This window comes from Nilaparvata lugens, chromosome 10 (genome assembly GCF_014356525.2).
Source record: "Nilaparvata lugens isolate BPH chromosome 10, ASM1435652v1, whole genome shotgun sequence".
NCBI lineage: Eukaryota > Metazoa > Arthropoda > Insecta > Hemiptera > Delphacidae > Nilaparvata > Nilaparvata lugens.
Genome location: NC_052513.1, coordinates 1130931 through 1158792, shown reverse-complemented (window position 1 = coordinate 1158792; position 27862 = coordinate 1130931). Strand labels below are relative to the sequence as shown.

The 27862-nt window shown below is 35.6% G+C and overlaps 2 protein-coding genes and 1 pseudogene across 2 annotated transcripts in view; 2 read left to right on the top strand and 1 right to left on the bottom strand.

The window, feature by feature from the left end:
* Positions 1-80: 80 nt before the first annotated feature.
* LOC111044580 (derlin-2) lies at positions 81-11266 on the top strand. The gene is made up of 6 exons (XM_039436060.1): positions 81-505; positions 3915-3980; positions 4513-4680; positions 5784-5906; positions 6968-7131; positions 9518-11266. The coding sequence occupies exons 1-6, from the start codon at positions 407-409 to the stop codon at positions 9639-9641; spliced, it is 744 nt and encodes a 247-aa protein (XP_039291994.1). The 5' UTR covers positions 81-406; the 3' UTR covers positions 9642-11266.
* Positions 11267-12439: 1173 nt separating this feature from the next.
* On the bottom strand, positions 12440-12520 carry LOC120353453 (annotated as a pseudogene).
* Positions 12521-15056: 2536 nt separating this feature from the next.
* Positions 15057-27862, top strand: part of LOC111044578 (trafficking protein particle complex subunit 11) — a 48564-nt gene continuing 35758 nt past the window's right edge. Inside the window, exons 1-5 of the mRNA XM_039436056.1 lie at positions 15057-15196; positions 16971-17185; positions 18015-18187; positions 22713-22898; positions 27427-27600. Coding sequence (XP_039291990.1) covers positions 16985-17185; positions 18015-18187; positions 22713-22898; positions 27427-27600 — 734 coding nt within the window. The 5' untranslated portion in view covers positions 15057-15196; positions 16971-16984. The remainder of the gene's footprint in view (positions 15197-16970; positions 17186-18014; positions 18188-22712; positions 22899-27426; positions 27601-27862) is intronic.

Here is a 27862-nt window from a genome sequence, read left to right as displayed (position 1 = left end):
ATAATATTCGTTTTTACATTATTATCATATCAATACAGTTTCTTAGAGGCTGTTTTTATAGGGATTCAGAAGGCTGTGATATCAGAAAACGAGAGAAGTCGTCAGCCGTCAGCTGATAATTGGCAAACTTCATTTTTGGCAACACCAACACATCAGTTTCATATTCTTTGAAAAGTTATTTAAAATCAGCTTTAGTTTTTGTTTTTTCTTTAAACATCAAGTTTCTTAAAATTTTGCAGATCTGGCAGTTTACTACCCCTTATCTGTGGTTTTATGATCTTCACTGTGAATCTAATTTTTCTAATAACCTATACTTCTATTGACAACAATAGAGAATACTGACTTAATGCTATGTGTATTTAAATTATTCAACTTTATTATAAAGAACGTATTGATATGATCGAAAATGGCGTTCCCCTATCAAACACTTCGTCAAGAATATCTTCAGATGCCGGTTGTGACCAGGGCATACACAACTGCTTGTGTAATCACAACTTTGGCTGTTGTAAGTAATGACCCTCTATATTTCACAACAATAGGCTTGTTTTCATGCCTATTGTATATTTTTATGCAGTTGAACGGTCTACGTTATAATAATATCTCAATTACTCTCCATGATTTTATTGTCCAATTGTTTATGGTGCAGTAAATTGTAGTAGTTTAGGCAATAAATGATCAGAAATGGGGTACCTAATACAGGGAACTGTTTGGAAGACAATTTTTGATTCCGCAGTTCTGTTGAGGCAAGTAGGGAGACTAAAAAATTAAAAGTCCTGAGACAAGTCTGAATCTTCTGCAACAGTTGTAGGAAGATGCGAAAAATATTAAAATAGGCTATACATTATTTTTAAGAGAATTTAATGTTCTATAAACTTAAAATCTGCATGGTTTTCTCCATCAATTTTTAAAAATTTATAAAACCAAATTATCAAAAAATTAAAGGCAAATGTGTTTCATCAAAAGTGTTGCACCTTCTATGAAGGTATAGAAAAAAGTAAAAATAAGAATAGTTTAGAGTATTATGTTAGCTTTAATTTGTTATAGAATAGGTTACTTCTGTTCCTAAGACGCGAGGGTCCCTGAGGGATAAGGCTAGAGCTTGAGCTCCTAGGGAGCTCTTCTCAGAGCTGCTTTGGAGTTTGTTTTTCGCCGTGTCTCAGGAAGTACTGGATCCCCAGCCAAGTGCTGGTTTTCATTGAAGGGGAAAATGCCAACTCGGGGGAACCAAAGCACACGTGTTGACTGTGTGACCCCGTCCCTTTAAGTACCCTTGATTATGGGTGAAGGCTCCAGACCATGGGTGGTTCATGGTTCGACCAAGTCACCTAAATTCTCCGTCTCTGGGATTAGCTGGGCACAGTGAAGTCTCTCTGGCGGAGTTTCGGGGCAATCCAGTGAGGGACCAGACTATGGGATTCAGTGTCCGTCTTTGGAATTAGCAGGCATACGAAATTACCATGTGTTTTTCAGCGCTTGGTGTATCCAGACTGTGGGGATCCTTGGGTAACGCATCCGTCTCTGAAAATAGCATCATAGGATGTCGAAAAACTCCCTCACTGGTACTCTTTCCGAAACGCTTGAATCCCCTTTTGGGCGTCTGTGTGGTGGACGTGCAAGCGCCCACATTGGAGACGTATACAGTTGGGAACCACTAGCATTTTTTCTTGCCCGTAGACGAGTTAAAGGATACATCCGGGCCCCGACCAGGCCCACGTATCGCGGGAACTGCGCACTGCCCTGACCGAGGGTGGACGGTTAATTGGGGTAGTTCCACTACAATGCGGGCTAAACTCCTCTGTAATACTCGCCTACCGACTTGGCAGTGCCGATGGGTAGTAGCAACGCTACTAAGTAGTATCACACCTCACGGGATATGCGAAAGCAGGTGCCCGTCCGTAAGACGCATAGTTTTCGAGATATATGCAAAAAACTAAAAATGGTACCTTTGAACCCTCACCTCCTGAGCACAAGTGGTTGGGATGGAAATTGTTATATCCTCCTCACTACTCTCAACAGAACTGCAAGTCAAAAATTGACTTCCAAACGTTTCCCTCCATAACAAAACGTTGGCTGGACCGATATTGTAGATAGAATAACGTTTTTAGAACCATCATCTACTTTGATGTTTAATTAATTCACATCATTGTTGAATGAATATACATTGTTGACAGTTTTCAACAATAAGTTAGGTACTTATTTTATCTTCAGTTTACCAATTTCTATCATCATAACAACTTATTTAGATGTTATTCTTCTAGTCTCGAAGGGTTTCAATAAATTATTATTGAGCTAACTTTTTCTTTGATTTAGCCAACTCATATTTCATTGTGTTAATTCAATGCAATATATCCTCAAAAACTCACTTGCATTAATACAAGTAACTGTAATTACTGAATACTATGATAATGTTATAACTGTAATAATAACCGTTTTCTAATAATGTTAATAAAATTTAATTCAAATTCAATCTGAATAATGCCGGTTGTGACCAGGGCATACACAACTGCTTGTGTAATCACAACTTTGGCTGTTGTAAGTAATGACCCTCTATATTTTTTCACAACAATAGGCATATTGTATATATTTTTTATGCAGTTGAGCGGTCCACGTTATAATTATATCTCAATTACTCTCTATGATTTTATTGTCCAATTGTTTATGGTGCAGTAAGTTGTAGTAGTTTAGGCAATGAATGATCAGAAATGGGGTACCTGATACAGGGAACTGTTTGAAAGACAATTTTTGATCCCGCAGTTCTGTTGAGGCTGGTAGGGAGACTAAAATATTAAAAGTCCTGAGACAAGTCTGAAGCTTCTGCAACAGTTGTAGGAAGATGCGGAAAATAGTAAAATTATACATCATTTTAAAGAAAATTTAGGCTAATGTTCTATAAACTTATAATCTGCATGGTTTTTCAATTTTTTAAAATTTATAGAACCAAATTATCAAAAAATTAAACCTTACGGGATATGCATACAGCAGGTGCCCACTTGGAGGTGTGGCTTCGTGGCCGAAACCCTGTCCATACTTTCTCCATCTATTACCCACACTTGTGGGATCGATGACGTCATTGTCACAATTGAAGTAAAACAACTAAAGCATAAATTTATCAAGATTTTCGTAAGACGCATAGTTTTCGAGATATATGCAAAAAACTAAAAATGTTACCTTTGAACCCGCACCTCCTTACCACAAGTGGTAGGAATGGGAATTTTTATGTATTCATCTCCTCACTACCTTCAATAGAACTGCAAGTCTAAAATAGACTTCCAAACGTTTCCCTCCATAACAAAACGTTGGCTGGACCGACATTGTAGATAGAATAACGTTTTTAGAACCATCATCTACTTTGATGTTGAATTAATTCACATCATTGTTGAATGAATATACATTGTTGACAACAGTTTTCAACAATAAGTTAGGTACTTATTTTATCTTCAGTTTACCAATTTCTATCATCATAACAACTTATTTAGATGTTATTCTTCTAGTCTCAAAGGGTTTCAATAAATTATTATTGAGCTAACTTTTTCTTTGATTCAGCCAACTCATATTACATAGGTGTTAATTCAATGCAATATATCCTCAAAAACTTACTTGCATTAATACAAGTAACTGTAATAACTTAATAATATGATAATGTTATAACTGTAATAATAACTGTCTTCTAATAACGTTAATAAAACTTAATTCAAATTCAATCTGAATAATGTGGGTTTTAACATGAACTATTTTCTATATGTTCTCTTGAAATGTGATTAAGATCACTTTAACTTGATTCGAATATTGTCCCATGATGTTGACAATATGGGTCTCCATCAAATATCATGGTCCTGGTAGCCTAACTTGATGCTTGATAATCCTTTTTTTCTCATGTTAATAATACTCGTTCAATATACGTTTGTTTTTTACAGCAATTGAATCTGGTCTCGCCGTTCCAACTGTACTTCAACCCGATCTTGATATTGGAAAGATATCAGGTGAGTTACTTTTTCAAACAGACTTTTTAATAAAATTCATACTTTTAGCTTTGAAGCCATTTTTGAGATTGGCCTTCAATCTGGCCGGCCGTTTTATAGGCTGATATCTACTTTCGGGATGCCTTTAAATATCTGTTAACTTGAATTTTTCATTAATACATTTTTGTCAAGTCCACGTTATAACGTCAGTGAAAAAAGATAGGACAACAACGTTGTCGATTCCCTGCCTTAATAATTCTTAAATTGCAAGCCTTGAACTTCACATTAGATTGATCATTTTGCCCTTCCCACTTTTGTTTTATGGTATTTTTAAAAGTTCCTGTTATTCTGGGTCACCCGGTATTTCTACATTGTTCAAAAACGATTTAGCAAAGCTGCTAAACTTTAAAATGATAGCGCTCGCTATCTGCTTTGTCGAATGATAGACAGGATAGCAACACCAATGTTAAAAAAATAATGTAATTATAACATGTTCATGAAACAGTTCTCTATCTTACCTGTGCTAATACTGATTCCTAATTTTTTGTTGTAGATATGGAGAGTGTTAACAACGTTTCTGTTCTTCGGCACAGTGGGCTTCAATTTCTTCTTCAACATAATTTTCACATACCGCTACTGTCGAATGCTGGAGGAGGGATCCTTTCGTGGTCAGACGGCTGACTTCGTCATGATGTTCATATTCGGCGGATTTTGTATGGTTGTATCCTTTGCTGCAGATCCAATAACAGTTATGTGGTTAGATAATTTTATACAGAATGTCCCAGCTACAGAATAATCAGCACTTGAACATAAGTGCATCCAATGTAATCATACAAAGCAATGCCTGGAGAATTCGTGAACGATGAAAATACATTTTGAATTTTAAAAACACACAAGTGAAAATGCACTACTATTGGTAGTGACGATCGTTTCGACCTGCTGTGGGTCATCAGACTGTGTTTTTAAAATTCAAGTCTTATTTCAATAGTGAAAAAGTATGTATATGCAACACAGAGATGAGAATACGTTGACGTCATTTTACAGCGGTTAAATTTAATAGACTTACGAGGCTTATAAGTTCACCAAACTCCGTAAAATAATTATGGAATATATGATGCCTTTTTTACTTTCTATTCTTAACTGTATTGGAATGTAGTCAAGTCAAAAATAAGTTTATTTCCAAATCTTTCTAAGATTATAAATGTTACATACAGAGCTTAAAATTAAACAATATACAAATCAAAAATGATACAACACGTGTTTATTATACTATCATACCTAATGATTTACAATGTAACAGTTATAATTATATTATAATTTCAGTTGTAATTTCACAAGGAAATGTGCCTACATTGGTGTAGATTGGGAGAACTGAATATTTCATGGTTAGATGTTTTGTTCTTCAAAGAACCTCTTATAAAAATCAGTTTAAATGTCTCTGCTTGCTATTAAAAGTTACTACTCTGTTTATTATTGGTAAAAAATTCAACCTCTGTTGAAGATTATTTAGTTTATCAGACTATAAAGTGATTTTAATGTTATTCATTAATATTAAACAATTATAGCCCTATAGTTTTTTAAGTAAAATTTCCAAAGAAGATTTATAGGGATGTGTATATTATCATTCCACATGCGAATTTCAAGTAGCAGTAGCATAATTTTTCAGAGGTTCTTGATTTAAAAGTTTTTGGAATTATCATATACAATTGCAATATCATATTCATATCCATCGTAATTGAATATTTCGAGATTATAGTGTATCTTATTCAAATATTCTGTAGCTTTCGAGTTTCAGAAGATTATTTCCTTACATAGATTTCTCAGTTTTTTGCGTTTTTCATTCATTTATTGTTCCTGGGTCAGGCGTTCACAATTATGCTCGTTTATGTTTGGTCGAGGAGAAATCCCTACACCAGGATGAACTTCTTTGGTCTACTGAATTTCCAGGTAATGAATTCTCTCACAAAATCGTTCATTTCTTTTCACTCCTAAATATATTTTGTTTTGACTTGTTTTTATATTTTTAAGGAATATTTCAAATGTCTAACTAGAATATATCTACCGACCAAGAGTATAAATCTTGAATTATTATCTTGTCTAGTTACACTTCCCTCTTATTATCAGTTCCATTTCCTGTTCTGAATAATTCCGTTTCTTTCATACTCTGTTGCATTTAATACCAATTATATTCTCTGTCTGTAGTATAATTATGATGTTGATTTAATTAATAAGAACCAACTTTCTTGGTTAATGATGTGTAAAGATCTCAAACATGATCAACTCCAGATGGATGATTACTCTCTTACTCTAAACTCTTAAAAACGCATTAATTTATTTTTTCAATTGATTTGGTTTCATTGAAACCATAATTGACTTGAAATAATCAGTCATTCACACTTAACCTTCCTTAATTTATCACATTTTTACACATGGTTTTTGATTGAATATGTTCATTAAATTTTGTTTCTTGATGGTAAAAGTCTCTATCATCGCATTTTATCTCTCTTTCCCGTTGAATGTTTCTTATCTTATATTATTCTAACTGTAGAAGATTACGTGAATTGTAACTGACATGAATAGATACATCTAATCTAACCCACTTTCCTATATTTCATTCATCTATCATAAATTAATAGGCCTTAATACATCTATCCTCCTTCCTATATACCATTCATCTTTCATAAATGAATAAATACATCTAATCTAACCCACCTTCCTCTATTTCATTCATCTTTCATAAATTAATAGGCCTTAATACATCTATCCTCCTTCCTATATTTCATTCATCTTTCATAAATGAATAAATACATCTAATCTAACCCACCTTCCTTTATTTCATTCATCTTTCATAAATTAATAGGCCTTAATACATCTATCCTCCTTCCTATATTTCATTCATCTTTCATAAATGAATAAATACATCTAATCTAACCCACCTTCCTCTATTTCATTCATCTTTCATAAATATTTTCCTCGTATTTAATTATGCATTTAAATGTGTATTTCAGGCACCCTACCTACCGTGGGTTCTGTTGGGTTTCTCAGTGTTGTTGGGCAACCCAGTGTGGGTAGACCTGATGGGCATGGCAGTCGGCCATCTTTACTACTACGTTGAGGACGTTCTGCCTCAAATTCTCGGCGGGTTCCGATTGCTCAACACTCCTCAGTTCATGTGAGTCTTGCATCAATCCATTCCAATCCACGAAACACATTAAAAGCCTATTGAAATAGTATATTTCCTAATAACTCCAGTACCGGGAGGCCTGCAACTTGACAAATTTAGAGTCCTTGCAGTGGAGGAGGAAAATTGATGCAAAGTTTTTCCATAAATCTTTGCATGGAGTTCAGGGACACTTTGTGGAGAGTGTTGGGTGTGTTGTACAATCACATGCCTTCAGGATGCACCGACCCTTCAAGTCATGCATCAAAAGTGATGTCTCTCCAGTCGAAAGATGCGCCGAAATCGCCAACATCTTGTCACCAGCTATTGACTTTTTCTACCACAAATCGACTTCACGAGGATGCTGAGTGCCCTTCGAGAGAGCTTTGACTGGACTTCAACTCAGCTACCATCCTGACGTGTGCAGCATACCAAGCAGTAGCGGCTCGTGATCTTCTAGCTTGGGGGTTCAACCTCATGATCTATAGGGGAGAAAGGTCAAGAGGATATAGAGTATTGAGCATAATCAAGTGTAAATGTGATCAATAATAATTTCAAGGAATCGCACCCCAGAGATTGAGCATATTTTCTACAAATATAAATTTTATTCCTGTTCATATTTTTCTTGTTTGATTTTTACTTCGGGAGTTGGTCTACCATTATAATTTATTTTACACCTATCCTCAATATTAATATTGTTTGTATGGAACAAATACTGAACCTTATTCATATTTCTTCATCAAAATGCTGTTACTGTAACACAGTAAATTATATTCACACTCTCACTAAAAGTTAATGGACACACTAGAAATTACTATATTCTTCTACACGCAAAACAAATTTATATAACGAAAATTGCAGTGAAATCTATCACAACTGTATACAGTGTATACCCGAAACCATACCGTATAACCTCAAAACTGTCACACTTAGGCTACTTCTTGACTACCGCTTTTTTACTGTTTAGTGCCAACAAATTTAAATTAATTGGTTATAAGCAAGTTCAAGATGGCACTGTATCCGTATCACGAATACTCACGATTCATTCCGAGGTTTACCGAATGTTTCACTTGCCTCGGCTAGGTTCGGCTACTCTCGGATGAACTCGTGCAAACTTGGTTCAGACAGGATTGTGAACCAAATCCTTGCTAGCAAACCGATTCCCCTCCTCCGTTCCACTACCTCACCCAGCCTTGTTTTTGGGTTCACATCGGGGAATGAACAGACACTGCTTTCCACCACCACCCGCCTCGTCATGCCATTCGGTGCTGTTTCAAGCAAGCCACTCCGGGCTCTCAGGCTCAGGCACCGACGTTAAGTTTACGTAGATGAGAAATGTTGTGATGCAATTTTCAAGCATGAGACCAAGTCTAGAACTTGAAGCGTTCGGGAGCCGGCAAATCATTTTTGCCCGAGATGCGAACGCTATTTTTCGCCACACAACAAAAACAAACTGAAAACTTGACGTACTGAAAACATCACGGATTATAAACATTACGGAATGATAACTTGATGCAATGATACTTTACGAACTGAAAACGTGTCGTATTGAGAATTTGATAAATTTAAAAGTTGTCAAAATGATGACTTGACTTTCTGAAAACTTAACTTACTGAATTTTTCACTGTTTGTGTAGTTGAGAAGTTGATATTGTGATAATTATTCATATTAAATAAAAAGACTAAAAGTTGTCAAAAACCACAGATTTTATTGATAGTTGGAAAGACTGGTTTCGGTTGTTACACCATTGTCAATCTCTGATAAACTCAATCAGAAAGACCGGTTTCGGTTGTTACACTATTGTCAATCTCTGATAAACTCAATCAGAAAGACCGGTTTCGGTTGTTACATTATTGTCAATCTCTGATTGAGTTTGTTTGATTCTCTGATTGAGTTTGATTGAATCAGAGATTGACAATGGTGTAACAACCGAAACCAGTCTTTCCAACTATCATTAAAATCTGTGGTTTTTGACAACTTTTAGTCTTTTTATTTAATATGAATAATTATCACAATATCAACTTCTCAACTACACAAACAGTGAAAAATTCAGTAAGAATGTAGAAAGACCTAACTATCTATAAAATCTGTGGTTTTTGACAACTTTTAGTCTTTTTATTTAATACTGAAAATTTGTCGAACTGAAATTTACTCAACTATGCATGATTGGGAAAGGAACAACAGGCTTAAAGCCCAAAACTGTTCCTTTCCCAAATTTAGATAGAAATTGTCCAAAAATAGGTTATGTATACATTTCATGAAATTGTTATTATATACATCCATTTACGGTGTACCTAAAGGCGAAACGTAACGTTAGTTGCTGGCCTTAGATTTGATTGTCTGTGCTATGGATTTTATTCAAGAAAGCGTTTGTATTTGATGTGATTTAAATTGTTAGGAAGTTGCTGTTTGATCCACACACGGAGGAGCCCGACTACGCCCATCTGGCTGATGAGCGACCGGGTGGTTACAACTGGAGGGGCGGAGTGGATGAGGCCAACGAGCAACCCCCCCAACAGTGATGTCATGTCATTCGTTCAAATACATTAATATGTCATGTAACTTCTGTCAATGATGTTGTTCATTCACATCTAAGTATATGTCATTCCCTATACAGTTATTATTTATAAAGAGTCATCTCATTCGTTCAAAAACATTTATATTTATGGAAATTCGTGTCACATTCACATCTGAATATATGTCTTTCATATTACAGTTACTATATCCACTCTCAGGACTACTGATTATTGAAACACAACAAAAATGATCAAGTACCCTTTATTTTATTACAGCCCTACTAGTTTAATGGTTCTTGAAGAGTTGAAACTAGTAGGGTAGGTTCTACAAAAGCCTGTTAAATTTCAATCATGATTAAACTCCACGAGAAGTAATAAGAGGTTTTTCTGAGAAGAAGGATTCTCTAATTGGCTCTCATGGCATTTAATCGGGATTGAAAGCTGACACGCTTTCGTGAAACCGGGTGTTAGTGTTGCAATAAAATAAATGGTGCTTGATCATTTTAATTGAGTTCTACAATGGAATGAAGAATTACTTCATGTAGTAACTGTAAGTATTTCAATGACGTTATTCCTGTGTCATTCATTAAGAATAGTTTTTAATGAAATTTAAATCCATTATGTCATTGATTGAGGTTTGTCAATATCACACAATACAGAATATGATTTCGTTTATGCAGGTTTAAATATATATTGCGTTATTTATACAATGTTCAAATGACGTTATTCATTGAAATTGAATGTTATTATAGAATTCATTGATTTTCATTCAAATTATACGGAGTTATTTATTTAAAGGTATTGATAATTTATTTCATAGTATATAATAGAAGACATGTCTTCACTTCACCGATGATATTACCTATTCTGATTTAAATGTATTATGACATTCTAATTATGGTCTATCAATAACGTTATTTTTTGAAATTTTAATATAACATTCAATAGATTTTTAATGCAGTGATTCATTATAATTCGTGAATCTCGTGTATCATTTGAATTAATAGATGCCATGTCTTGACTCCAAATATAACAAGCAATTACGTCCCTGTTTCAACCATGATAATTATCATTTATAAAATCCATTGATTAATTGTCTTAATTTAAACTGTGACATAATGTTGTATTAACGAAACTTGAAATTTATAGTGAGGTCTCTATTAATAGTATGTCGTTAGTCGTTATACAGTAATTGGTACGCCACTTAATTCCAACAAAGGATCAGTTCCACAAAAACCTGTTAAATTTTAATCGTGATTAGATGCCACTAGAACCAATCACAGGATCCCTCTTTCAAAAAAGCCTTCTCTGATTGGTTTACGTGACATTTAATCATGATTTAAATTGAACATGCTTTTGTGCAACCGGGCCTAAGACATAATTTGTGAAATTTATTGAAGATTCAATTAGAATATACTGACGTCGTTTCTTTATTCCAACTGTGATGACATTCAAAAAACCTATTGTTGACATCCTTAACCAAAGCTTAAACTAGCCGAAATCACATCTCGGGCTAGAATACAGTTATCAACTTAATTATTATTATTATGAGTGTGTGTGTTTTATTGAGAATGTATACACTTGTTTTTTAAATACGTTGTATCAAACAATAAAAAAGCTCGTTTGCTATATTATGTTACTAGTTTTTTTACTTTCCTTGCCCTATTACCATAGGTAAGGAAAGTATTGCTTTCCAAAAAAATTTAAGGTACCCTAATTTAATGTTTTCTATTCGTTTCAAGATCCCCTGAGTCCAAAAACATGATTTTTGGGTGTTGGTCTGTATGTGTGTGTGTGTGTGTATGTCTGTGAACACGATAACTCCATTCCTAATTAACCGATTGAGTTGAAATTTTAAACTTGAGGTCCTTATAACATGAGGATCCGACAATAAGAAATTCAATAAAATTCAATTCAAGATGGCGGATAATTACTAAAAAACCATGTTTTTCTCGAAAACGGCTCTAACGATTTTCTTCAAATTTATACCATGGATAGCTATTTATAAGCCCTATCGACTGACATTAGTCTCTTTTCTGGGAAAATTGCAGGAGCTCCGTAATATTCTTGAGAAAAATGGCGGCGTACTAAAAAACCATGTTTTTCACAATTTTCTCAAAAAAAAACTTGACCGATTTTTTTGAAATTCATACCCTGTATAGTTATTTATCAGCTCTATCAACTGGCATGAGTCTTCTTTCTGGGAAACCAATGGGGGGTCGACCCCATCCTTGGGAAATGGACTTAGTAACCTCCTTCTCGTGCATGAGGTGGGTAGGTAGCGCAGTTCATAAAAAGAACACAGTCGAGATATTGCATCTGTAGAACAGCTGTTTTGACGACTGAAAAAATCATCGAATTTCACAATTCACACAAAGAAAAAGTACTCTGAAAACAATTATATATACACATATACAGAAGTCTGATCGTAGTTTCAAATATGAGCAAGGAAAGTTGTGTGAGTGTACCACACCAGATTTTATTATAAATAGGCCTACATTAATTTGTTCTATTTCTCTAGAAATGCTACTTCAGCTTATGTCTATGCCACACTCTTGCCAAGTGGCTTGCTGAGTCGCTTGCCAAATGGTCAACACTATTTCGAGAGTATGGATTAGATATACTTGTGGATGCTCAGCTTGCCACTTTCCTTCGCTTGTCTCGTCACCACAAAAATCGGAGCGAAGCCGAGCGGTTGCATAATAGTAGAGCCATCCACACATTCGCCGTTATTTGTACTAACTTGGAAAGAGTGTGGCGCCGGTATTAGTTTAATGTGGATATGAAGGAGGATTATAAAGTGAACTCAAAAGTTGAGATTTACAGAGAAATAGATTTAGATGAGAAATACATACTACAGAAAAGATCCTGTCAAGTATGATTTGGAAAGATAGTATTGTGGTGTAGAACTCTGTATTGAATGGTTAGGCCAGCCATGGTTGCACAAAAGCCGGATTAATTTCACGAAAACCTATTAGAGAAGGATTTTTCAATCGTGATTAGGATTGACCTGGCTTTTGTGCACTAATATTTGTAATCGTCACTACCAGAATTAATTTGAATCTAATAAACTAAGATTTTTTTTCGAGTGTCCTAAAAAATCTCAAATATTCTCACAGTGGAAACGATAGACAAGATTGGGCAGATTTTATTTGAGTTGGATCTGTAGTAGCAGCCATTATTATTAATTTTAGTTAATTCAACCAAAGATTTATAGTGAGGTCCACGTTATAATGGCAAAGAATAATGATAGGAGAACAACGTTGCCGATCCTCTGTCTTGTCAATGCCTTCTATAGACGGTAGCTGATACAGGTTTATTGATGTAATGTTAACTGTTTATTCTCGTTTGAAATGATCAATTATATTTTATCTAGCAAGAAATTAAATTTCATAACTAAAATTGAATATTTAAAATAATTAATTATCAATTCTTCATTTTAAAAGGACGATCTAGAAACAGAGCAAAGCAAGAAAGAGATAGCGCTATCCGCGTTGTTGATAGTAATTATGTTGAAGGATAGCAATACCGTACCGTTGATAATCAAACACTGTCCTTATAACATGAGGATCCGACAATAAGAAATTCAATAAAATTCAATTCAAGATGGCGGATAATTACTAAAAAACCATGTTTTTCTCGAAAACGGCTCTAACGATTTTCTTCAAATTTATACCATGGATAGCTATTTATAAGCCCTATCGACTGACATTAGTCTCTTTTCTGGGAAAATTGCAGGAGCTCCGTAATATTCTTGAGAAAAATGGCGGCGTACTAAAAAACCATGTTTTTCACAATTTTCTCAAAAAAAAACTTGACCGATTTTTTTGAAATTCATACCCTGTATAGTTATTTATCAGCTCTATCAACTGGCATGAGTCTTCTTTCTGGGAAACCAATGGGGGGTCGACCCCATCCTTGGGAAATGGACTTAGTAACCTCCTTCTCGTGCATGAGGTGGGTAGGTAGCGCAGTTCATAAAAAGAACACAGTCGAGATATTGCATCTGTAGAACAGCTGTTTTGACGACTGAAAAAATCATCGAATTTCACAATTCACACAAAGAAAAAGTACTCTGAAAACAATTATATATACACATATACAGAAGTCTGATCGTAGTTTCAAATATGAGCAAGGAAAGTTGTGTGAGTGTACCACACCAGATTTTATTATAAATAGGCCTACATTAATTTGTTCTATTTCTCTAGAAATGCTACTTCAGCTTATGTCTATGCCACACTCTTGCCAAGTGGCTTGCTGAGTCGCTTGCCAAATGGTCAACACTATTTCGAGAGTATGGATTAGATATACTTGTGGATGCTCAGCTTGCCACTTTCCTTCGCTTGTCTCGTCACCACAAAAATCGGAGCGAAGCCGAGCGGTTGCATAATAGTAGAGCCATCCACACATTCGCCGTTATTTGTACTAACTTGGAAAGAGTGTGGCGCCGGTATTAGTTTAATGTGGATATGAAGGAGGATTATAAAGTGAACTCAAAAGTTGAGATTTACAGAGAAATAGATTTAGATGAGAAATACTTACTACAGAAAAGATCCTGTCAAGTATGATTTGGAAAGATAGTATTGTGGTGTAGAACTCTGTATTGAATGGTTAGGCCAGCCATGGTTGCACAAAAGCCGGATTAATTTCACGAAAACCTATTAGAGAAGGATTTTTCAATCGTGATTAGGATTGACCTGGCTTTTGTGCACTAATATTTGTAATCGTCACTACCAGAATTAATTTGAATCTAATAAACTAAGATTTTTTTTCGAGTGTCCTAAAAAATCTCAAATATTCTCACAGTGGAAACGATAGACAAGAGTGGGCAGATTTTATTTGAGTTGGATCTGTAGTAGCAGCCATTATTATTAATTTTAGTTAATTCAACCAAAGATTTATAGTGAGGTCCACGTTATAATGGCAAAGAATAATGATAGGAGAACAACGTTGCCGATCCTCTGTCTTGTCAATGCCTTCTATAGACGGTAGCTGATACAGGTTTATTGATGTAATGTTAACTGTTTATTCTCGTTTGAAATGATCAATTATATTTTATCTAGCAAGAAATTAAATTGAATATTTAAAATAATTAATTATCAATTCTTCATTTTAAAAGGACGATCTAGAAACAGAGCAAAGCAAGAAAGAGATAGCGCTATCCGCGTTGTTGATAGTAATTATGTTGAAGGATAGCAATACCGTACCGTTGATAATCAAACACTGTCATTATAACGTGGACATCACTATAGATAATTATTATTATTATATCGGACTACTTTTTTTTAGTCTACTGTCCATTCGAGCAATTTAAATTTTTCAAGCGATTCCCTGTAGGGTACACTCGTTATCTGACTCAAATCTCATTTGACAGTTCAGAAATGATCAGCTGATTTCGATTCCTAAAAAACTAACCTTAAAATTTGAAAGATAGCAATTCAGCAAGTCAAATTCAATACAAACGTAAACGTCAGAATTTTTGCTTATATCTGTGATATTTTATTCTTATTATAATGTAGTGGTTTCAATTGGTAATTTGATCCATTGTTGTATAATTCCAGGTAAGTTTCATTGAATTGAGTCTTTTGAGTGAGTTAAATTTTAAAGTAACTTGATTGTCTTGATCAGTTTTTGTTGATTATTGAATTATAATTGTTTTACAAAAACAAAAAGGTTTATTTCATAAATGTAATAGTTTAGGATCCTATTTAATCTATATTTTTCAAATAATAATACAAAACAAGTCTCAAGACAAGTGATCACTATGAAGTTATACTAGATAAGTACTAGCCTACTAACCTGTAAATAATGGTAAGTTATTGGTGATTTTTATTTTGACAATTAACCGGAATTCGGCAGTTATTGTTTTCTAAAATCTTGAATCTTTCATCCATATACTTTGTACATATAAATTTATTATTTTCAATTATATACGTGAAATAAATTTAATACTGGCTCGTTTATCACTTGCAATTCATGATTAGTGCTAAATTGATCATCTTCAATCAAATAAAACTTCCAATAATTATTCATTATAGTTGAACGGTACACACCCACAATTTATTTATTGTTAGGAATTGTAGATCCTTTTAGCATCGGAATAACATAGGTACTAATGGTAGGCTACTTAATTTTTCTTATTCAATGAACTATCTTTTTGTAAGCTAGTAGAATGAATGTGTACTAGATTATTAGTACACATGTATCTTGTTCGACAAGAACAAGTCTACTTGTAAAAGAGGCTAGCCAGTGGTTTAAATCAAACAAACTGTATCTGAATGAGCAGAAAACACAGAACCTGGTGTGCATCTTAAGGCGTGGTGAGGTGGAGGTCAAATTCTTGGGTTTTGTGATAGTTCCCATTCTATCTTGGGAACGACATATTGGCATGCTGTGCAATCGACTGACCAGGGTGACGTATTTTTATGCGGAAATTGAAGCGACATGTCTCTGCCAACTACTCAATTTCAGTCTACCATGAGCTGTCTCATAGTGATAAAAACTATGGAATAGTACTATGGATCTATGCGGGTAACTGAGAAAGGATTTACCTTCTACAGAAGGAAGTTTTTCGTTTTATCACGTCATTGAATTACCTGGAGCACTACTGGCCAATTTTCAAACGTCTGACAGTCTACAGTCAGTACATGCATAGCTCCCTATGGCTTCTAAGGAGTGAGGTTCATGCCTACCGGGAGAGGGGCCAGCTTCACCACCACAATACTAGGAGACGAGTCAACATTGACCTGCCCCACTCCAGACTGTCGAAAGCACATGAATACTACCCCTTACGGACACTAACATTTTTTTAACAGACTGCAGATTTGTGTTCGTGAGCTGGAGTATAGGAAGTTTGTAGGCTGGTATGTGAAAAACTCATCAACCACCCTCTGTACTCACTGAGAGATGATGAAACCAGTAAGCTTGTGGAACAGTTTGAGACTGTTTCATAATTTAGAATTGCAGTCCATCTACAGAGCCACATGAAACGAATTATCTGCAGCCATCTCAAATTATTCGTGCTTTAATTGTTTTAAACTTTGACGAAGTCTTATTGGTTTATTATACATGTCATGGATAGTGACGAGCACCATATCAACAATAGTCATACAATGATAGAAAAAACAAGATATTGTATGTAAGTCTGTCTGGCGACTGCCGGTCATGGACTGAATATACTGACAAGGTACTGTATTAAAGTAAAGTACGTTTATTTACTTACTGATTACTGTATTGGGTTTACAGAAGTTTAGTAGAAAGCTTAAAATAAAAGTATTTTATATCTTCAATTGGGTACAAGAGTATTTTTATATAAAAATTCACTGTTCTGTACAGATCTCACTGTAAACATGATGGAGGACGGTGTAGAATGGCCCGAAGAACTGTGCTTCCAACCGCAGCCCCTTGTAGGGGTAATTGGTTTGGAACTGACCAATTCAGCCCATAAAACTATATGGGACGCCCTTATCAGCACAAGGAGATTGGACAGAGCGCCTGTTCAATTCAAATTGCTCACCAATATTACAGAATTTCCTCCTGTAAAACCCAAGGTGAGTCTTCTTTTCATTTATTAGTTATTCATCTGTTTGTGATGTAGCCTATTTTTCACTCTAATTTCAGATACGTCATATAATACGGTTCATATTGCAACAGAAAAACTACAGAGATCCATCAACAAAATTCAAGATTGGACTAGAAAGTGGAGGATGAAACTAAATGAAGCAAAGTCGTTTCACATCAACTTCACCAATAAGAAGAGACTCGACTCTTCTAGTCGAGAGCATGTGTTTTCAAATGGTGACAGTCGCTGAGACTAGAATCGACTGGTCTGAGTGTCACCATTTGGAAACACATGCTCTCGTTTAGAGTCGAGTCTCTTCTCGACCTGAGTCGCGTAAGTGTGAGTTGAGCCTAACTAGTAGTTCTGTGAACAGTAGACCTCACGCAGTATTCTAAATAAATGATTTTGATTTTGATTCTCATCCACAAGTACCGGATTGAAACTAATAGATCTTATGGAAATACAGCAATAGACTGGCTTCTCCACACATCTGTGTAATCACTTGTCAGCTGATTTATGATGAATAATTCTATAGTCTGATTTTTACTCCAATATTGGCGTATGAAGGAGGCTCCTTTTTCCTTTTATATTATCCTTGAAATGCAAAATTCCCAAAAACCTTGTATATACGTCGAAGCGCAATTAAAAAAGGAACATACCTGTCAAATTTCATGAAAATCTATTACCGCGTTTCGCCGTAAATGCGCAACATATAAATATATAAACATTTAAACATTAAGAGAAATGCCAAACCGTCGACTTGAATCTTAGACCTCACTTCGTTCGGTCAATAATGTTTCATCTTGATTGATTTGCAGCGCAATTCGTACGAATGGTACATTCCGAAAGGTATTCTGAAAAAGAACTGGATGAAGAAACACCTGACTCTGTTGCCGGCGGTTGTGGTGATATTTTTCGAGCTTGACTGGGACGATGATGTGCGGTGGGCAGAGAAGCGGTCTCAATGTACCAGTCTTGTACAGGCTGTCAGGTCAGTATTTAAATTATTGTTCTATTTACAAGGTAGCTTGACAGACTGAAATAAATATGAAAATATACAAAACTAATGCCCCGTTTCACCAACCTTGATCAAATATAGCCTAGCCATGGTCAATTAGACTATAGTCAAAATTTGATCACTCGTTCAAACATACAACTGTTCACTTTTTGTGTAGTTGAGAAGTTGATATTGTGGTAATTATTCATATTGAATGAAAAAGATTAAGAAATTGTCAAAAAACCACTGATTTATTGATCAATAAATCAGTGGTTTTTTGACAATTTCTTAATCTTTTTCATTCAATACAACTGTTCCACCTTCCTCGGGATTGATCAAAACTCCGTCGGTCAAATCAACATGGTCAACTCTTGTAGCTGTACTTTTCTGAAGTTGGCCAACATGTTTGCTGGCTTGCTATTGGCTACATCGGATTTTGATGGATGAAAATTACTGAGATATTGCAATTATTCAAATGCTAATGAATTAATAATTATTACTAAACGAAAATCCAAATTAAATGATGTAATATAGTAAATATGGTAGCTCCCCATGATACTTAATATCAGTTTTGCTGCTCATATTCAGGGCCCCCTAGGCCCCCTTCTTATATACGCCCCTGGCACAGACGTTTTGTATAGTCACACATCTATAATAATTTATAATATTTCAAATATGAATTGAATACTCTCGTATAAAGAGATTCACTATCACCATCAATTTTGACAATTTTTTTATGAACAAAAGAACATTCCAATTCTAATAAGATACATTGGTTGATGTAAGGATTGAATAACATAGACCTACTATGTACCTAATAAAAGAGTAAATCAAATCTTTTTCAAAATCTTCCTTTATTTTCTATACTATAATAATTTACTAATTAAAAGATTCCGAGAACGAACCTAATAAATAACTTACTACAACTAAATCAATTGCACTAAAAACTTTGAAATTTCTCATTGCGTCAAAAACATAACCCACAAACAAGCAAGGAAATTGATTGAACCAGTCTTCTGACCGTGTTCAAATAATTTGAAGGCCCGTTCGGCGGCAGTCAAACTTAACCATTGGTTTGACCGTGGTCAAACGTAACTGGTGTTGGTGGAACTAATTATTTCTGATTTGACCAGCTGATAGACTTTAACCATGTTCAAATGCCTTGACCAAGGTTGGTGAAACGGGGCATCAGTCTTCATTTTTACACTCATTTCACTCTTTGGTATTTCTCCATATTAGGGTGAAATGAAAGAGATACGTACCGCCATAAAAAAGATTATACAGTAAAGAGCCGCCTGTTATGCTGTCACACCTGAAATTGAAGAACCAAAATTTCCTTCAACCATTTTACTTAACCTGAGCCCAAAAATATCACTGAAGATGATGCCCTGAGCCACTAGCATATCCAGGTATCTCTCAGGGGGTGTATTACAGAGTTGCTTCTCCTTCTACCCAGGTTCAATGACGCACCCCCCGTCCCGTCCAATCTCAATATTCTGGGGATCCCCACAAAAAAATGTCGAAAGTCGTTATGTTGAACATTTTTTTTGACCCTCTCCCCCGTATTAAGTTTAACAAACATATAATTGATAACTTATAATTGATAGACTTATATTTGTCAGGAGCTTACCTATTGAAAATCGAGAATATTTTAGCATAGAGGTGGTTTGGACATGTGCAGAGACGTGAGGAGGATTATGTGGGACGGAGGGTGCAGGATTTGGATCTGGGTTGCAGGAGGAGGCGGGGAAGGCCAAGGATGAGGTGGAGAGACAGAGTGGAGGCTGATCTGCGGGAGAGGGGTTGGTGACACGGGGAGGAGATGGACAGGGTTTTGTGGAGGAGACGGCTGAAGAAGGGAAATGCCGACCCCATATGATTGGGATAAGGCGTAGAAGAAAAAGATTAGCATAGAGAAAAGATAGCATAATCTATTATCTTTCTGTATAATGTTAGTATATCCATAGGTATCCATCATTATGACGATATGAGAGTATACCTGATAGTGAGAAATAAACAGAGTAGCGCAGGGGATCGAGAAATTTTGAATACTACAGTTTACAGCTCTGTAGAGACGTGACGGGTCTCAATATGCGACTAACCTTAAACTGAAGGCTGATTGACCGAACGTAGTGAGGTCTATGTTTCAACTCGATTTGCTTTTGTCTGTCTGTATGTAACGCGATTACGGCCAAACTCGTTGATAAAATTCGATGAGATTTGGCAGGAATATTCCTTTTTCAACTGCGCGTCGATGGTTTTATATACAAGGTTTTTTTTGAAATTTTGCATTTTATGGATAATATGAAAAGAAAAGGAATTTCTCCATACTCTGATATCACTATATATATCATCTACTCTGAAGATAGGATTAATCAGACTATAGAATTATTCATAATCAATCAGCTGACAAGTGAATTATCCATTGCATGTATTACACAGATGTCTGGCCGTGTCTATTTCTAAAAAGCCGACAGCGGGCAACAGTGAACAGGTTTTCCAATATTATTTCCTATGATGCCTGCCTATCAGTATCAATATTCTCACTTGAAAAACAAATTTAATAGGTGATTGAAAATAAAGTAAAAAATGATTGAATGAACTGAATAATGCCGAAGAAATTATAATATTCTTGATTGAAGAATTTCGTTTAAATAGTTGAGGAATATTTTTATCAGATAGAAAGATTATCACGAAACTTGGTAAATCATCTTATAGGATACAAATTCAAACGTGAACTGAGTTTATTAACATAAGTGAGTTTTTTATCTTGGAGAAAACAAAATAACAGTTTTTAAGAGTTAATTATGATTCAACTGTGAATTGTGATTCAAGTGAATCAACTAGAACAGGTGACATCAGATACTTGTGGATGAGAAAACTGCATGAGGCCTACTGTTCACAGAACTACTAGTTTACACTGTGCCAGTTGGCTTGCCAGTTAAGGTAGCCATTCACTGGATGCCAACGACTGGCACTGTGTAAACGGCAACCGCAACAGTCGCCTGCCAGTCCCAGTCACCGGCCGGAACATTAACCACGTGTTTAGTAGTATTGCTTGTAAATTGCTTAATAGGTGACTATTAAGTTAGTTTAATAAGTTTCTTCCATTTGTTTAAAAAACCAAGATCTGCATTACTTTCACATAAACCACGCTCGCTGTGGAACTACTCCAACACATCCGACTTGTTCTAGTAGCTGGCAACGTGTAAACAGAGTACCGCTTTCAAGCTGGCATGCCAGTAGCGATTGCCAGTGACCTTCCAGTCAATATCCAAACTGGCATGGTGAAAATCAGCTTTGAGTGTGTTTGATTCAATTTATAATAATTATTCCATCTCGTTCGGCTATTGTGCACATCGAAGCTCATATCTGGCAAAGTTAATAATTTATAAATAATCAAATATTTCGTTGAAATACACTTAAATTGACATTTTCTTCCTTGGTCAAAGTCCACGATTCAGAACCATAGGTAACTAGATGTCTTAAAGGAGTTTGGTACATTTTAAGTATGATGCTTCTACTGATGAGCCTGTTCTTTAGAAACTTCATGTTGCTGTAATACGTTCTATTTCATAACCCAGCTACATTTGGACTGTTGTATAAATTAGAATTGGAACCGTTTTGGGCTTATAAGCCTGTCGTACTTTTCTGTAAGTTGTGTAATTCTGAATGATTAAATATTTCCTGAAAATAATGGCACTTTTATTGATTATATTTCTAACTAGGCGTCAGGCTCGCTTCGCTCGCCATATCCGTCTAGCCAGGTGGCTCTGCCCCCTGGACCCCCGACTGGATCGTCCAGAAATGAGATGGCTCGCTTCGCTCGCCTGAATTTTTCATTTGAGCATGCTTCATTCAGAAAGTCAAAGTACTGAGAAAACGCAGAAAAGCTGAGAAAAACGCTGATTTTGGGCGTATCTTTGATGAAATATTAAAGTCACCTCATCACAACATTTTTAGACCCTACCTAGACCTCTGTCTACAATTTGGACATTTTCTGTCTATTACTTGATGATAGAACTAAGAAAGCGCAAAAAACGCTAATTTTGGGCGTATCTTTGGTGTTATTTCAAATTCCTTCTAACACAACATTATTACACCCTAGCTTAGCTTATGTACTAAATTTGAACAATTTCTGTTCATTTGTTCTCGATAAATCTGAGAAAAAGCAAAAAAAAAACGCTAATTTGGGCGTATCTTTGACGTTATTGCAAATTCCTTCTAACACATCATTATTACACGCTAGCTGAGCTTCTGTACTAAATTTGAACATTTTCTGTTCATTTGTTCTCGATAAAGCTGAGAAAGCGCTAAAAAAACGCTGGTAAAACGCAGATTTTGGGTGTATCTTTGGAAATTTCTCCAAATCCGTTCTTAGTGCGCCTCTAAAGGGCCAACTGAACATACCTACCAAATTTGAACGTTTTTGGTCCGGTAGATTTTTAGTTCTGCGAGTGAGTCAGTCAGTGAGTGAGTGCCATTTCGCTTTTATATATATAGATTTCCGTTTGCTTAGATCGTCGCTGGATGGCCGCAACACGAGGATAGCAGTGGTGCTTCTGCAGCAGAGGGCGGTGTCCCCCACCGGGGAGGACATAGTGGCCGCAGAGAGAGCGGCAGCGCTGTGTAGTGCCTCTGAAATCAACCAGAAGTCGTTATTCGTGCTGCCACACGGCGACCATCTGCATGGCTACACGCTCAGGTATCACACACTTCCTTCTATCAGTAGCACAAGGTGCGCCAGAGAAACTTACTTATTTGAAAGGTCAATAAAAGCAAAAGTACTCTAGTTATTGTTTTAATCTTTTTTTATATTAGAATACAAAGGTGCGTACAGATATACGCGCCGCGAACATGAGCAATTCACTTTTAATCAGCTGATTATATCTGTATTTTCACAGAAACTGTACGATACAGATATACATATGAACTGTTGTTCCCATACCTGTATGTATTTTTTGTAAATAAATAAATAAAATATAAAAAGCTTGGCATCAGCTGATTAAGAGTGAATTGCTCATGTTCGCGGCGCGTATATCTGTACGCACCTTAATATGCCTATTTTTCAAGCAGTCTTGAAAATGACATCAAATCAATGGCGACCCCCATTGCGCATACACTGATGAAGTCGATTTTTTAAATTTCGTTGCAGTATATCAATCGGTATGTTAGCAATGGCGTCGCGAATGTTGTTCTTGAGGTATGCTATGGTCCGTGGTCAATCGACATAAACCAGGGATTTAAAATAACCGCATAAAAATCGCATTGAGGAAACGCATGTGGAAATTAGTCTCGTCACTGGAAAAAATGACCGCGTCTTCAGGCAGGTTGTCAATAGCATATCACATGCATTTTGACGGGCAACAAAATCGCGTTCAGTCATTTCTTGAACAACAGCCAATTTATAGGGATGAAATTGAAGGTCTCCATGGAAAATTCGTCGAACAATGAAGTCTGAAATTGCCATAGCAGCTGCGTGTTTGCGAGCCGAACGCCACGCCAGGAACGCACAACTGACTGCCACACTCTTTCGATATTTTCTGGAGTTATGATGGTTCGTTGAAGTCCATCTCTAGGTTTATCGACACTTCCACACTCCCGAAATAAGCTAACCCACAACAGAATCGAATTACGGCCAGGAACGAGTCTGTGAAGAGGAATTTCAAATCGAGCGCGGAAGGCACGTTGCGTAGCAACAACAAGTGATCGATCATTAGAAAAGAAGCTCTCAACTGCGAAGGCCCGCTTTCAGACCAGTTATAGAATAGACACGCTGGGAAGTCCAGCCTCTGAAGCCAACATCTACTGCCATATCGCCAAATCGTGACGTCATCATCGGATAGAAAACTTTCAGAATGTGTCTATTTCAGAAGGATGTAGATTATTATGCATTAAAATGGTAAACTCCCGCTGCGCTCCCGCTGAAAAAGACACAATCTGCTATGGAAAAAAATGTAAACAAATTCAACAGAAAAGTTTTCTATCTGATGCTGACGTCACGATTTAGAGATATGGCAGTAGATGTTGGCTTCATCGACTTTCAGTATGAATATACAATGGGCCGTGTCTATTCTATAACTGGTCTAAGGGCCCGCTGCTCTATAAACCAGAGCATGATGGCTACTTACTTGAGGGAGGATAAAAATGGGAACTTCCCCCTCCAGACCCTCTACACGACCAATTCACCACATGGGAACTTTTTCAAATAGGTAAGTTTCTCTGGCGCATTTACATATAGTGAGGTTCACGTTATAAAGTTATTTGATTAGCATTGGTGTTTCCATCCTTGTCTATCATTCGACAAAGCAGATACCGCTATCCATTTTTAGCTCCGCTACGTTTCCAGATCGTTTTTAACAATGTAGGAATATAATCTGGAATATAAATGTAGGAAATATAAATGTAGAAAGGAGATCATAATGACCCTTCGAACTACAGACCGATTTCTCTCATACCTATTATCAGTAAAATTATAGAATTTTGCCTGCTTATACAATTATATGAATATTTCATGAATAACAGCTTATTGTATCCCTACCAGTATGGTTTCCGACCTAATCACTCCACAATTGATGCGGTTGAAAAAATTGTGGACCTAATCTTGCAATGCTTTGAGGAGAAATGTATGGTAGGATCCAGTCTAATAGACCTGAGCAAGGCCTTTGATTTGGTTTCGCATGAGATATTATGTAAAAAACTTGAATATTATGGTATTGTAGGCAAGGAGCTAAGTCTCCTAAGAAGTTATCTTCAGGGTAGGAAGCAAAGGGTTATCATAGATGGTAAATGTTCCAATTCTTGAATATATATGCTGGTGTTCCACAAGGATCGGTACTTGGACCGTTTCTCTTTTTGGTATTTGTAAACGATTTTAGCTTCAATGTATCGGGTCTTTCCGTGATGTATGCTGATGACACCACCTTAATTCAGTCAGATGTGAGCATAGAAAATATCAATAAGAAGCTTGATGGATCTTTGGTACAAGCTAAAACATGGTATTCAACCAATAAGCTTAAGATAAATGAAGAGAAAACGGAGAAAATAATATTTCAATTGGGACACTCAGCAGGTCTTGACAAAGAAGTTTTGAAACCAGTGAAACTTTTGGGTATAATCTTGGATGCTAAACTCAATTGGGAGGAGCATGTTGATGGTCTATGTAAACGCTTAGCCAGAGTAGTATATCTTCTGAGGCGACTGAAAAATTCTGTAAGCTCTGATACAGTAATGATGACATATTATGGTCTTTTTCACTCTCATTTGGCTTATGGTGTTAGAATGTGGGGGAACTCGACAACACACAAGAGAGTCTTCATATGGCAAAAAAAAGCTATTAGGGCTATCCTAGACCTTCCCCAGAGAGAATCATGTAAGCCACACTTCATTAAACATGGTATTCTGACCTTGCCATCTTTATATATTCTATATAATGTTATGCATGTGAAAAAAAAATTACAGAACTTTCCCAGACACAGTGATTACCATACCTATAATACAAGGAATAAAGAAAACATTGTTACCCCTAAAATAAGACTGACCAAGAGTTTGAAAAGTCACATGTTTTTACAATTCGCTTTGTTTAATAAGTTGCCAGTAAATGTTAAAACCCTGCCTGTTAATAGATTTAAAAATGCAGTTAGTTTGATTTTAAAACAGAATTGTTACTATTCGGTCGACGAATATTTAAAATCATGATGATGTTTGGTGCTTTGAAATGTAGTAAATGTTAGTGTATAATCAGTAACAGTGTGGTTTTCCAGGTGTTTATCAAGTACCATACAAAAATAATAATAATTACAATAGCCTGCTTTTTTATAATATTTTATTGAATTTTAAAATATTTTGATAGTATTGTATTGTAATGTTTCCTGACTTATATTTATTATTAAGTATATTTGAATATGACTTTTTATGTGTATGTTTGTATTCTAAAGCTTTACTGCATATTGACACTGCCTATTGCGATTAATTTTGTTCAACGGCAATAAAGAATTCTTATTCTTATTCTTATTCTTATTCTTAATCAACTAACAAAATATTTCATATCAATTATGAGAATTCATCATTTAATCATTGTAATATAATATATGTATTCTTGATTAAAAAAATATAATTGATTAGTTGTTATATGATTTCAGCTAATATATTCAGAATATCAAGTTTGTTTTTTGGTCCTGCAAAATTATTTCTTTAATATGTGAATATTTCCTATTCTAGTGATAATAATGTGAAATATTTCATTCATGTTTGGTTTTGAAGCATCTAAATTTAAAAATCTACTTTGTGAAAATAATTAAGGATTGAAAATTTTGTGAAGAGGACAACTACAAGACTAAGTGGGGTTTCACACCATAGCTGGGCCGGGCCGAGCCGAGCCGAGCGGAATCCGCGTGCGCGCTAACTATGCAGGATTTAGTCGGGAGCATTCAAATCAACGCCGATCCGAGCCGAGCGGATTTGTGCAGTCGGCTTGACGCCCAACTCGACCGTTTTCAGCCAAGCGGATTCTGCCTTCTTTCAGTTTGGTTAGATCTTCCCACGTAGTGAGTTGCGCAGTATTTTGTAGTTTTTCATTTCTGAGCGAATCGGCAATCGGCTTCAGTGTGAACACAGGCAGATTCCGCTCGGCCGATCCGGCCGGCTCGGCTCGGCCCGGCCCAGCTTTGGTGTGAAATCCGCCTTAACCTATTTCGGACTATGTGTAACCGTATCTAACTAAATTTGGGAGAAGAATAGCACAAGGCTTTCTTATTTTTTCTCTCCCTATCATTTTGATAATGTACTTAAATAAAATATACTCTGAATAAAGAAAAGAATAAAAGCTGGATATTATTATTATTATTATTATTATTATTATTATGTTTTTTTTAATATAATGTAAAACTTGACTCTTCCTTCTTTAGAAGGTTTTGGAGAATTTATATTCCGTCTGGTTTATAATTTTTGAAATTTTCCACTGAAAAGGAATTTTCTTATCATTTGTCATTCTTGCTTATTTTATTATTCTTTGTTTTTTTTGTTAGTAAGATTTCTTTTTATAAGTGTATTTTTCATTTTTGTTTGTTATATTTTCTATAAACTCCCTTCTTCTGGGGGTACCAGGACGAAGGAAAAAGGAAAGGAAAGGATTATTATTATTCTAAACAAGAATGAACAGTTAATATTACATCAGATATACCAGTATCAAGAAAGAACTGAATTTCAAAAAATCTCATTGTTTCTGGTTGCAGGCTCGAGAACGCATTCTATGAACTAGCCCAGAGCTACTATCAGGCGGAAATAAGGCATATCAAATCACATCGGGAGCATCTGAATAAAACAACGCATCAGTACTTGTTTGTCAGACATCAGTTCAAGATGGGATTCCTTAATGAAATGAGGCAGGATCTGAGGAGTGCACATGGGTAAATAAATTTTCAATAATTTATTTTCATTATAGCCTAATAATTCGGGTGGGAATCACTAATTTGAGTGAAAAATAATAAAGGAAATTTGTTTGTGTTCAGATGGTCAAGCTCACAAGTTTCGTTTCATAATTGTTTGTTCAGTTAATTTTCTGTTTAGATTTTTATATTAGGCCTAATATTCTGCAGTTCCCAATAAATTTATATGTTTGTCCTGTGTTTAGATGTAAATAACATGGAGATAAATTTCAAACGTGTCAAC

Coding starts and splice junctions, on each gene's coding strand:
- LOC111044580 (XM_039436060.1), top strand. CDS start 407: ATGGCGTTCCCCTATCAAACACTTCGTCAAGAATATCTTCAGATGCCG. Junction 3,981..4,512: donor TGATATTGGAAAGATATCAG/GTGAGTTACTTT, acceptor TTTTTGTTGTAG/ATATGGAGAGTGTTAACAAC. Junction 7,132..9,517: donor CTCAACACTCCTCAGTTCAT/GTGAGTCTTGCA, acceptor TTAAATTGTTAG/GAAGTTGCTGTTTGATCCAC.